At 38.3% G+C, this 12870-nt stretch overlaps 2 protein-coding genes across 2 annotated transcripts; both read right to left on the bottom strand.

The window, feature by feature from the left end:
* Positions 1–246: 246 nt before the first annotated feature.
* LOC147298694 (uncharacterized) lies at positions 247–1405 on the bottom strand. Its single transcript, XM_086257540.1, has one exon. It carries the CDS (start codon positions 1063–1065, stop codon positions 247–249), a length of 819 nt encoding a protein of 272 aa, XP_086113666.1. The 5' UTR covers positions 1066–1405.
* Positions 1406–5670: 4265 nt separating this feature from the next.
* LOC147298695 (G-type lectin S-receptor-like serine/threonine-protein kinase At1g61500) lies at positions 5671–9565 on the bottom strand. Its single transcript, XM_086229198.1, has 7 exons — positions 8280–9565; positions 8075–8182; positions 7701–7897; positions 7387–7597; positions 6576–6813; positions 6309–6459; positions 5671–6173 (listed from the first exon to the last, which is right to left on the bottom strand). Exons 1-7 carry the CDS (start codon positions 9529–9531, stop codon positions 5874–5876), a joined length of 2457 nt encoding a protein of 818 aa, XP_086085324.1. The 5' UTR covers positions 9532–9565; the 3' UTR covers positions 5671–5873.
* Positions 9566–12870: the final 3305 nt, after the last annotated feature.

The following is a 12870-nucleotide window of genomic DNA, read 5'->3' on the forward strand; positions in this document are numbered from 1 at the left end:
GAAAATAAATACGGCACAAGCGCCGATCATATCCATGTCATCGAGTTTCTAATTCTCGAAGTGTCCAGATTCAGTCTGGAAATCAGTGACCTCTAAGGTGGTATCCATAGGGAATGATCCCTCAACGAGATTGGTCTCTCGAGTTCCGCGACTGGCGTGATACTCATTTACAGCTTGCGCTGATGCACGGCAGGTGCGGGACCAATGATCAGTTCCTCCACATCGGTAACAGAGATCATTTTGATTCTAATTCTGGTTCTGGTGGCGACGGGCCGAACCAGTGTTCCTCTTATTTCGAGTTCTTGGGGCCGAGAGACCGTGGTTCCTACCACGTTGGCCTCGGTCATACATGCCATTCCTTTGAGAACCTTTCCTTCCATATCTCGGGCGGTCAGACTTTGTGCCTTTTCCATGACCTCGGTATCCTCTTTCACGGTTTGAATCGCGATAAGCAACAGCGTTTGCTTCAGGCAATGGTGCTGCTTTAGTACCGACAGGTCGGGCTTGATCATTTCTCATTAATAAGTTGTTGTTCTTTTCAGCGAGCAACAGAGTGGTGATCAATGCCGAGAACTTGGTAAAATTCCTCTCCCTGTATTGTTGCTGCAGGACCAAACAGGAGGCAGGGAAGGTGGAGAAAGTCTTCTCCAATAGGTCAGCTTCGGTGAGCTCCTCCCCACAAAATTTGAGGAGCGACCGGATCCGGCAAATCTCCGAATTATACTCATTCACGGATTTGAAATCCTGGAAACGAATGTTCTGCCAATCATGTCTTGCTTCAGGGAAGAAAATGGTCTTTTGATGGTCAAACCGCTCTTCCAGAGCAACCCAAAGAGCTCGTGGATCCTCTTCAGCGAGGTACTCAACTTGAAGTGCTTCGTCCATATGCATCCTAATGAAGATCATGGCACTTGCCTTAAGAGATTCTGCGACAACATTGTCTGCATTGATTGTCGATCTCATCTTCTTGGCAGTCAAATGAAGCTTAACATCTTGAGTCCACTTTAGATAGTTTCTTCCGGAAACTTCCAAAGCGACGAAATCAAGCTTGTTGAGATTTGACATTCTTTGGTTGAAAGGAACAAATAATCATGATTAGTGCTTCGGGCAATAATATCCATAAACAATAAATAAGAACTTCAAGTTCTATAACATGGTATAGACATGTAAAATCTACTGGTTTTATCATGTATGGTGAAATTATAAAGGAAACTTCAGGTTCCTTATATGGCATTATTGAAGCTACAGGTTCAATATTTATGTATGAACTACTGGTTCATTAATTACCTGCAATTTCTACACATATATTCTAGTGCAAAAATTTAAACAAGTAAAATATTCATATACCCAAGTAGAACAGAAAAATATCACAAAATTATTTGAATAAAAGTTTCTGACATTTAAGGTATATATATTAAACGGTTTGCATACTAACAATAAACTATCAGTAGCACAGTGGTTAAGGTGCACTCTTGGTACCCAAGAGGTCCTGGGTTCAAACCCCAGGTATGACAAGAATTAACATCTCATTTTTACAAAGTTTCAGGAGGCTCGCCATGTGTCAGCGTGGGAGTGGCAGCGACGTGGCACTGACGTGTCAATGACGTGGCGCCTGCATGGCGCTGACGTGACAGCGGCTTGGCTGCCTGGTAGGCCTGCATGGGCTGCCTGGTGGGCAGCAAAGCTGCTGCTGGCAGCGTGCAGCGAGGCACTGCTGCGCGCGCGAGAGCTGCTGCTGCTGGCAGCGAAGTGCAAGGCTACAGTGGGGCTGCTGCTGGCAGCACAGGGCAGCAAGGCTGCTGGCAGCGAGGCGCGGCTGCTGGCCACGCGCGGGGTGGTTTTCCGATCACCCAAAAATTATTCCTCTTTTTATTTTAATCATTCAATCCAAGAAGACATGTATAAAATATGTAAACCCAAATAAATCAATCACATAAATCTAGGGTTCATGCTTTATGGGGATTTTTCAATCAATCAAGGTTAAATAACCATGAACATAAAATTATTTTATAAAACCTACTTGATTGAAGAACAAATTGAATGATGATCCTCTTTCGTTTAACGATCCACAATCCAAAGAGCTTCTCGTGCTGATAACGTGTTGTAAAATATGTAGAGATTAGGGTTTGTGGAAAAGAGGAGGCAGAGAGAAATATATCAGTCGTCATCTTATTCATCTTATAAATATCCTTATATAGAGATAGGGTTTACTAGATTTAGAATATTTACTAGTATGCCCCTACAACTAATTACAGGAATAGCCACATATAACAATATATTTACAACAGTTTCTACATTATTTGATGTGGTTGTGACATTGGTTGACCACACAGTGTTCTGTTTTCCATCCACAAGCCCCATTTTTCCATCACTGCCAATTCTTAGACTCACGGAGGAGTCTGTAACTGCGCGCAAGTGGCTTCTCTCTGTTGGCCAACCACGCAATTCGGCGTACAGAGATATTCTTATACCATATTCCAATGTATTGTTTTCCTGAATTACCAGGACTAACGAAGCCCAATTCGAAAATTTGGTTGGTAGAGCTTAAAGTGTCATTTTGCAAGATTTGCTTGGACGGAGTTAAACTGTCAATTGCAGCAGTAGAATGAAAAGAAATCAAGTAGTGCAAGAGAAATATGGACAAGAACAGCATGTTGTAAATAGGTGATGAAACCATTTGCCTTGAAAGATGTTGGATATAAGAATAAGGATCAAGACCTGAGAGTATACATCTGAGGATGCTTAATTCTAAAGGTTTCTGGATTCTGTTTCACCTCCAATCAAGAATGGACATTATGTCATGCATAGAAACTGCACTATAGGCTGTCAACACATTCTGTTCCAATTCATCACACCTTGTCTGCATTAGGAAACAAAATACAGAATAAGCAACGTACAAAGGATGGTATTTGGAAGAGGGGTGTCTTAATTTACACACCAAATATATATATATATATATACAGGCTCCTTCTGTTGAGGTATACCTCAACTTATTTATGTTGAGGTATACCCTGTTGGGGCCCACACGAGTCGTTTTGTGTCGATCCGAACCGTTCAATTTTTATATCTCCATAGATAGATCATCCTTGCAAAAAATTAGCCAAATCGGAAATCATTTGCCTATCTAATTTTGATCAAATAAATGGACGAACCAAATATTTTTTATGAAACCGTCTATTTGTTTTATACCTCAACATAAATAAGTTGAGGTATACCTCAACAGAAGGAGCCTGTATATATATATATTTTTATTCATCTAGAGAGGATGTCCACACTTATTTTTTTGTGGATGCATATAGAATGACTTGATTTATGTATAGGACCTATATAGGAATCACGTCATCCTATACACATCCGCAAAAACAATTAGTGCGGATCATCTGCACATGAGAATTCCTATATATATATATATATACACACACAACTACAAATGCATATTTATATATATATATATATACTTATAACTAAAAGGGAAACCTTAAGCCGGACTGAAACTCCCATTTTTCCTGAAAGGTGATAAAAAAACACAAGCAAGTGAAAGTGGAAAACCTCACCCAAACATTGGCATTTGCAAATTCAGAACGACAAGTGGCCAACTCAAGCCTGTGTAAGTTGGTCACGTGAAAAATATGGATTGTGGTAGGCTTCCAACCCCTGTATTGTCAGGTTCCTTGTATGGGAAATCTAGGATGGACTGCTATGGATACTAGCGTTACTTTTTTTTTTTTTTTGGGGGGCGTGGGGGTCTTACAATGCTAGTGGGTGCTTTGTTAGTGCGTAATTTCATTTTGGCAAACCCTATAGAAGTCAATTGATCTGGTTGCAGTTGCTGCTGTTCTTATTAATTAGAACTGTGAACTGTCAATTTAATTAGCTTAGTGCAACATCACATGGAAGAGTGAAGACAATGTCAGTCTATGTGGATAATGTTGCCAAAGTTCTTTTTTATTTCATTTTCATTAAATTCATTTCACCTTCTTTTGTATGGAAGGAACCAAGAAATTGAATTCTGGAGGACAACTTTGGTGGTGATTATTTAATGAGAATATAAACCTGTTTAGACTCTTGCATGACCTACTTTCTCTTGTTTTTGGCCATTTGCATGACCAACTTTCAATTCTCATAGGCCAGCACATTAACAGTACGTACGGTTGAACGTACAATTAGGTCAGTTAATCATTAATCATCATTATGATATTTACTTATACAGGTAATAATTCAAGTATTTATTTTGTTCAACAAACTAGTCTCTTAATTACTTTTTCTATTTAAATATTTTCTTGGTTTGATAAATATGAATACTTTGCTTTTCTTTTTTACTTTTTAGGGTTTACTGGGATTGCCTTTTGGATGACCCTGTGATTTGTCAAAGTCAAACCATCTAATTGCATCCTTTAGAGGAATCAACCCAACAAGCTTAAAATCACGGTATTTTGGCTTTTAGCTATTTTACTACTAACCCCTGAATCTTTAACCTAAAACACTTGGATATGATATTAAAAATGAGTAACAATGGTTTTTCACCGAGTACTACTCTTCATCTTTGGATTCATTTCCTCATCTAAGAGAATGTTACTGACCTTCAAATCTCTATGTATTACCTTCAAACGGAAATCATGATGCAGATAAAGAAGCCCTCTTGCAACGCCCTGAATAATATTGAAGCGTCACCGGCTAGATTTCTACTTTACTGGAGTGTATTGTATATGAATTTTAAAAGATTTTTGTAAAATTTAAAAGTCATGTTGTATTTAATTAAGATTTTTAAAGACTTTAAAAAAGTCTGTAAAAGTCTATGTGTATTTAAATAAGAATTTTAAGGAGTCTATAAAAATCATGTGACATTCAATTAAAACTTTTAAAAAATCTGTAAAAGTCTCTGTGTATTTAAAAAGTCATTAACTTTTATGAAATTCATTTAATGATGGCCGGATTTGTAATGACTTTTATGTATATTTATGAAATTCGATTTCTCCCCTGCGGATTTCTAAGGATTTCTATAGACACTGTAGAACTCAATAAACCTCAGCGAAAATCTGTAAATTCTATAAAAGTCTATCACTTAAAAAAGTTTACAAAAAGCTTTATAAATCTATATACATTATACCTCATTTAATTGCTTAAAAAATACTAAAACAGTTGTAGGAACAATAATGAAACAGGGTTGTAAATAGAGTAAAAATGATTCAAGGTCTAGTTTCATATTCTCTTCAACTTTTTAGAGAACTGAACTGTACTCACAGAGTGGGAAATTCAGTTGATAGTTAGGAGAATTTAATCAGCAGAGCTGTCTTGCTCGATTAATGCTAGTGTATAAAAAATAATCCACAATTCATTGTGCATCATTCAAAAATAATTCAATGATTCTTTGTGCCCAGATAATTTAGTTGATGTGAATTCTTTCATAGCTTTATGTAGGAATGAGAATCTTTCATAGTTTTCCACAACCATGTACAACAAACGTATTTGCACATACCCCTGTAGACTTTCTACTTTCTACTTATGGCCCATGGACATGTGTCATGACAAGAAAAACCTGCCAAGGAGGCTAGGATTGTGAGGAAGGAGGGTCCTTCATCTCAATATCCTAACCCTTTCTTTTCTGTATGATCGCCTAGTCGTATAACCCAGGGACGAATCCAGATTTTTTTATTTGGCGGGGATGAAATACGTACTTCATAAATGGCTAACAGAGCAAAATACAAATCATTATTTATAAGATGTTATATTACACCAGTCTTAAGTCAATAATGCTAAGAATTCTAAATTTGTGTAACAAATTTAGCTCACAAATGATGTGGCAAAAGGAAAGCCTTCAATATGTATATGAACAATTCAAAATGACCAAAAGCCATTGCCTAATTTTCTATCACTTATCGTCCTTTCACGGTTGTTATGGTAGCTTCATTTACTGAGCAAATACTGCCATACTGTGGTTGAAGATCAGAGAGTGAGTTTTGGAAAGTAAATATAGGTCGCTTAGGTTGAGGACCACCAGTCCCACTACTTAGCATGAAAACTACACCCGACATGGTTGGCCTATCTGCAGCATTGTCCTGTACACAAAGGAGCCCAATATGCATGCATGTCATTACTTCTGATGTGGAATATGAATCAGCCAATACTTCATCTTTCAAGTCCAGTCCCCTGCCTTCACTCCATAAGTGCCAAGCCTGACAAAATTTATATATGTTGGCTAGAAATTGTTAGACTGCTGCATTTGGCTTGATATGTATTGTTCAAGCTATATGAAAGAGACTGATCATAAAATTCACAATTTCACATCAAGATTTAGAGTGTGAACCTACATAAGCTAGGAAGCCTAGGTGTTGGTCATTGTAGTAGAAGCTGGTATTCTTCCAGCCACTAATAATCTCCAAAACCAAGACCCCGAAGCTATAGACATCAGATTTTTCAGAAAATATCCCACCCATGGCATACTCCGGAGACATATAGCCACTGCACAGACAATTGATCATTACCATTTAACTGACACAATGCCTAGTAATAGGCTAAGCATTAGAACTTAAGTTGTGAAAGAACGATTCTGAGAATAGGGAAGAAATGATGCTTACAGTGTTCCCACGACCTTCTGAGTATTTGCTAGATTCTGTGTCCCTTGAACGATACGAGCCAATCCAAAATCTGAAATTTTTGGGTTCATGTTCTCATCCAAGAGAATGTTACTGACCTTCAAATCTCTATGTATGACCTTCAAGCAGGAATCATGATGGAGATAAAGAAGCCCTCTAGCAACACCTTGAATAATATTGAACCGTCTAGCCCAATCAAGCTCTGCTCTTCTCGTTGGATCTAATCAATGCACCCATTCAAGATGTAACCAATAATGTCATATATCACATTCATTGTACAATGAAAACATTGACTATCACTTGATTTCTAGCCCTTATATGCTAGAAAATACAGACACAGTTGTATGGACAATAGTGAAAGAGGGGATCGGAGTAAGTGGATTAAAACTGATTTCAAGGTCTAGTTCAATATTATTCTTCAACTTTATAGAGAACTGAACTATACTCACAGTAGGTCATATACAAATAAGTCATAATTCTACAGTAGGTCATATAACACATATTAAAAAAGGAGAAAAATTATTCATTTTCTTCATATAATACTACTTAAATATGTTTATCGTGTTACAATCGTGTTACACTACTTGACACTAACCCGACCCGTTTATTATTTGTGTTTAGCAGGTCGTGTCATTTTTGTGCTCGTGTCAAGAAATAGCTAACCCAAACCCGCTAACTTCGTGTCGAGTTCGAGTCGTGTTATCGTGTTGTGTCAAAATTTGTCACCCCTAATTGAAAAAAGATAGGCAAGAATGAGAAATTGCAGCAAATAAGAATCCCCAGGTAAACTAACCGAATAGAAGAGTATCCAAGCTTTTGTTTGGCATGAACTCATAAATCAGTAACTTCTCATCCTCCTTAACGCAGCAACCCATGATCTTAACAAGATTTTTATGTTGGAGTTTGTAAATCAACAACATCTCATTCTTGAACTCTTCTATGCCTTGTGATGAGCTACTGGACAGTCTTTTTACTGCTATTTCCTTCCCTTCTTGTAGCATACCCTACATAAGGTCCACAAATTAGTCATTGCATTCATGTCTGTACTTGTAATGTAGCTGTTGTAATACTAGATCTTCCTTTACAAAGAAATAAATAAATATTCACCCTATAAACTGGGCCAAATCCTCCTTCTCCGAGTTTGTTTGTGATGCTGAAGTTGTTCGTAGCAATTAATATGCTTTCAAAATTATAGATGAATAGCTCGGACGGATCATGCTTTCTTATATATTCTTGAAGAGTGTCTCTTGAAGTCCCAATCGTATCAGTCAATCCAAAGCCCTTTCTTGATACTTTGATGTTTCCTGATTTTTCAAATACACAAACAAATTCCGAGTCAGTGAAAAATAACAAAGTAGTCAGATCAGTCAGCTCACCTACACCACAGCAAGGCTATCAAGTTTTGGGATATCAACCAGTAGATAAGCTCTTGCAAAGTTATGCATGGAAGTCTACTGATATGATTAATACTATTCTCTTACCCCTTTTCTTAGCTCGCAACCTGTGCAAACGGAACACTATGGCACCCAAGATACTGAGAAAACTAATAACAGTGAGGCTGACAATTAACTTTATTGGCTTTCCTTCACCTGAAAAAATGAATTTGTAATATACATAAAGAAGAACGAGACAGAAAAGAAAATATGGTGCTAATCTTAGAGTTGTGCAAACAATATCATCAATTACCCAGTTCTGCTTTTGTTAGGCGAATAAAAAGATCTACTCCGCCAGAGGAAAACTCCTGTAAATCAATAAGGTCTTTGGACCATACCAAACACCCTATATTATTAACATATGCATAAGCCATGCAAGAACAATTATTAAGGCACCATATCTTGCACTCTGCAGCATCCAACATCGGAATTAATTCATGAAAATCTGGTAGTTTTGACCTTTCCATCTTCAAAAAGGACCACAACCCATCATCGGTCTTACAAGACGATTGGAGTTTCCTCTCACACCCGCTCCATTTCTCACCTGACTTAGGAACATACCCTTCCAAACACTTGCAGATTGGAGTTTTAGAAGCTCTGCAAACCCCATAAGGTCCACATGCTCCATAAATGTCACACTGATTCCTTGGTGACACCCATCTAGGATACCAGTTATCGCCATTTTCCGAAACCATCATCTTTAGTACTCCTTCTGAAGAAAGGTCTAAATATGCCAAAGTTTTGTCAAACAATTTATAAGAAAAATACTTTGTTCCCTGGTCCACGTCTTCAATTAGAGTATACCCACTTCGATATTGATCATCCATTTGCGGTATGCCTGTGAACTTTGATTTATCCCACGGTCCACTTCTCCAGTTGGGCGTTGATCCATTAACCCAAATGAAAACTTGTGATGGGGTCTGTTGTGACAGTCCAGCCATGAATACCCCTTTTGATGGGTCATTCTCACTTTTCCAGGCAGTCAAGAAATTCCTCTTTCCAGATTTACTGTTAAGCCCGTACAGCATAGTTGGTAAAAGTGTGTCACTCGGATAATCGAAGGACTTCCATAATTCAGTTCCTATACTATCTTTGACAACAAAGTTTCCATTGTCTGAAAGAATTGCAGCTGAGCCATTAGATTGCACCGAAATATTGGTTGACCAGACAGAACTCTGCATCCCATCTAAAAGCTCCAGAGTCCCATTGCTGCTAATTGTCAAAGTAGCCAAGGTGTCTGAAACTGCAAGAGGCTTCTCTCTGTTGGCCACCCATACAAATTTGCGGGGAGATCTATTCTTGTGCCATATCCCCACATATTTATTAGTTGAATTATTAGGACTGAAGAAACCCAATTCGAAAACGTGGCCAGGGGAGGTAAGGGTTTGTTCCTGAGCTAATGGTTGGGAACGAGTTATGTTATAAACTTCAGCACAATAATACTGTGACAGAAGCAAGATGAAGAATAGGAAGAACATGTACGCTTTTCCAATACCCATTTGCATCCCAATACTATTTTGGGCTAAAATTTAGATCCAGACTCTGTCCATAACAAATGGGTTAACATATTGCAGCTTGTTGATTTTTCTTAACGAACATGTGGTCTCTAATTGTCATCCCAACTACTCAACAGCGAAGCCCAAGATATTTATTGAACTTCGTTGTCATGAAGAAAATTCTGCCAATGCTTTCGAAGTCTTGCGCAGAAAAACTTTGAAAAATAATAGGCTTGGGCGCCTTCTGGAGATCATTTGACTGAAGAGCGTAGTCCAATAAAGAAATCACAAAAGACAAAAAAAAAATTGGAAACTATAATGGATTGGTGGGTGCACTGGAAAGTTATTATGACAGAGGGCTTACTTCAGAATTTCATACATTGATAGTAGGGTTTCAAATATTACACAGACAAACTAGTGTTTATTTTATCAAAATCTAACTCCAAACTTTTTTCTACTTTTATTCTTGAAAACTATGGCCCAAAAATTTGTAATTTACCTAGCTATCTCCCTTGGACCACTGTTACGGTAGCTTCGTTTAGAGAGCATACAATATCGTCACTTTGTGATTGGAGATCATATTTTAAAGAGCTCTGTAAAGCAAATATAGGTTGTTTAGGTTGTGGACGATCTGTTTCACTGCTTAGCATGGAAACTATATGATGATGCAAATTTTTGTAAAAGAGATGCAACAACATAGAGGGGCTGATCTGGCTGATCAGAAGTCCTACTGGATGATGAAGTGGATGTTGAACCGAGATCTTCCTGTACGAACACAAGATCAAAGGAGATGGACCGGTGTGGTACCAGCCAAACACGCTCCAATGATGAAGTCAGTGATGTGTGTTTGGAGGTGTTTGTGTAAGAACAAGGAAGAACATGTGATGAACTTGGGAGAATGAGGAAGAACAAGGTAAGATCTCCTGGGTTTATTCTCAGCAAGTAAGAGATATTCTGATAGGCTTGTTTGGTGAGTGAAGTTGTGTCTTAGATTCTCCTTTTTGTGCACATAAGGTAGTTTATATAGGCAAAGGAAATGGTGAGGGGTAAGTTACCTGCATGAAGGTGAATGGTTGAGAAGAGGCTACGCGTTCGGTCATGAATAGTGACATGCACAGCTACCCATCTTCTTTACATTCAATGCTGCATTAAATGCAAGGATGGAAGATAAACTGGGATGCCCTAATAGTCATGACTGTGAGCTGGGAAGTCTCATCTGTCAGAGAGCCATGTCAGAGATATTCGAGTGAGGCGGTTCGTCCTGACTCCAATTTTCTAGAATGGCGGTGGATCTGAGCCGAATCGATCACAGATATTATATACGCGGGTATAAAATATGTCTACGTTCGGATCGGACAGGGATGGACTAGTTCGGACTGGCTCGACATATGACATGGTAGTCACCACCCGATGATAATCTGTTCGTCTGAGAAGATAATCACCATAAGCCGAGCCGAACCGAATTGGGATAATTAAGAAAAGATGAACACTCAATTCTTAGAAGATCCTCAGATCGGGTCGGATCAGATATGGAGATTCGCCGAGATGAGCCGATCCGAACTAGCAATGAAATTGTGCCGAGCTGGCATGATGATGTGGAGGTCCAAGTCTAACCGTTGAAAAGTCAAAGCCTGATGTTGGATCTGACTTGCCACGTGTCGATCCATTATTGGTTGTTAAATCCATGTGGATTTATACACAAACACTATATCCGGTGTAGTTGGCCTATGTGTTAGCGGTATGCATCTCAGTGCTTCTGAAGGAGAAAATGAGCCAACCAATGCTTCATCCACTTATTCTAGTCCCCTGTATTCACTTCCATAATTTGCATGCCTGATATGCATGGTACATCACTTGTAAGATAGATTCATATATAAGGGTTATTTAATAAAGATGCAAGAGTACTAAATACTTACATAAGCCACCAGGCTTATCTGTTGCTCATCATTGTAGAATTGCTGGTGTTCTTCCTACCGCTGACTATCTCCAGTAGCAATACACCGAAGCTAAAGACATCAGATTTCACAAGAAATAGTCCACTCATCGCATACTCAGGAGACATACTGCAGTTGATTCAAATATGATTTATGATGAGTGTCCAAACATAAGTGTTTATCCATCTCACAAGTATCAAGCAAAGGGTTACTACATTAAGTGCTAACACATGCTGAACAAAATCATACAGTGCATGAATTTAAATTCCAACACTAATAATTTTCATAGTTCTCCTTTAGTAGATAACCCAATTTCTTGACAAAGTCTAATACTAATTGAAATGACTTGAATGTTCACTGAAGTCCAAGATATGATATTTTTAATGCTCACTTAGCATGTGCAAACTAGTATGATGAAGTGGATGATAACCCATTTAACTCAGATGGTATCCCAAATTGTACATAAATATGCTACTAACTAACACGCAAGGTATAAGAAAAAGTAATAGCAACCACAAAATGTTAGATCAAAAAGGATGCTTACAGTGTTCCCACAAGCCTGTGAGTATTTGCCAGATCTAGTGTCCCTTGTCAAGCAGGACTTGATTATGATGAAATATTCAGTCCTGTTGTCAAACATGCTACAGTCAGAGTTATTCTTGCATTGGTAGCTCAATTTCATTGGCCTTTAAAGCAGCTTGATGTTAAGAATGCATTTTTGCATGGCATTCTTCGTGAAGAAGTCTATATGGCTCAACCTCAGGGGTTTGTTGATCCAGATCATCCTCATTATGTATGCAAGCTGGAAAAATCACTCTATGGTTTAAAACAAGTTCCTCGGGCTTGGAATGAAAGATTCACAAGTTTTCTTCCCAGTCTTGGTTTCCAATCTTCATATGCAGACTCTTCTCTTTTTGTCCGATGTATTGGGTCATCCCTTGTCATCCTTCTTCTCTATGTGGATGATATTTTCCTAACTGGGAATGATTCAGCTGCTATTCAACAGGTCATTGATCATCTCTTTCAAGAGTTTGATATGAAGGATCTTGGTTCTCTCAACTTCTTTTTAGGGTTGCATATATCTACATCTGTCTCTGGTCTGTTTGTGAATCAGCAGAAATATGCTCAGGACCTTCTCTCAAAGGCTGGCATGTCAGACTGTAAACCATGCTCCTCTTCATGCTTACCAACTGTGAAATTGCTCAAGTCCAATGGCATTCCTCTTGCAGATCCTACTCCATATAGAAGTATTGTTGGCGGGTTGCAGTATCTTACTTTTACAAGACCTGATATTGCTTATTCAGTGAACACAGTGTGTCAATTTATGCAATCTCCTACAAATCTTCATGAAAAGGCAGTCAAAAGAATTCTAAGGTATATCAAGGGTACTTTGGATATGGCATACAGTTTAGAC

Source organism: Dryas octopetala, chromosome 1 (assembly GCF_963921425.1).
Source record: "Dryas octopetala chromosome 1, drDryOcto1.1, whole genome shotgun sequence".
Classification (NCBI taxonomy): Eukaryota; Viridiplantae; Streptophyta; class Magnoliopsida; order Rosales; family Rosaceae; genus Dryas; species Dryas octopetala.

What these genes read in the sequence shown, in the direction of transcription:
- LOC147298695 (XM_086229198.1), bottom strand. Translation starts at nt 9,531, where the DNA reads ATGCAAATGGGTATTGGAAAAGCGTACATGTTCTTCCTATTCTTCATC. An exon ending in CTTGGATACTCTTCTATTCG is followed by an intron (nt 6,814 to 7,386) that starts GTTAGTTTACCT and finishes TGCATTGATTAG; the next exon opens with ATCCAACGAGAAGAGCAGAG. An exon ending in CAGAAGGTCGTGGGAACACT is followed by an intron (nt 6,460 to 6,575) that starts GTAAGCATCATT and finishes TTGTCTGTGCAG; the next exon opens with TGGCTATATGTCTCCGGAGT.
- LOC147298694 (XM_086257540.1), bottom strand. Translation starts at nt 1,065, where the DNA reads ATGTCAAATCTCAACAAGCTTGATTTCGTCGCTTTGGAAGTTTCCGGA.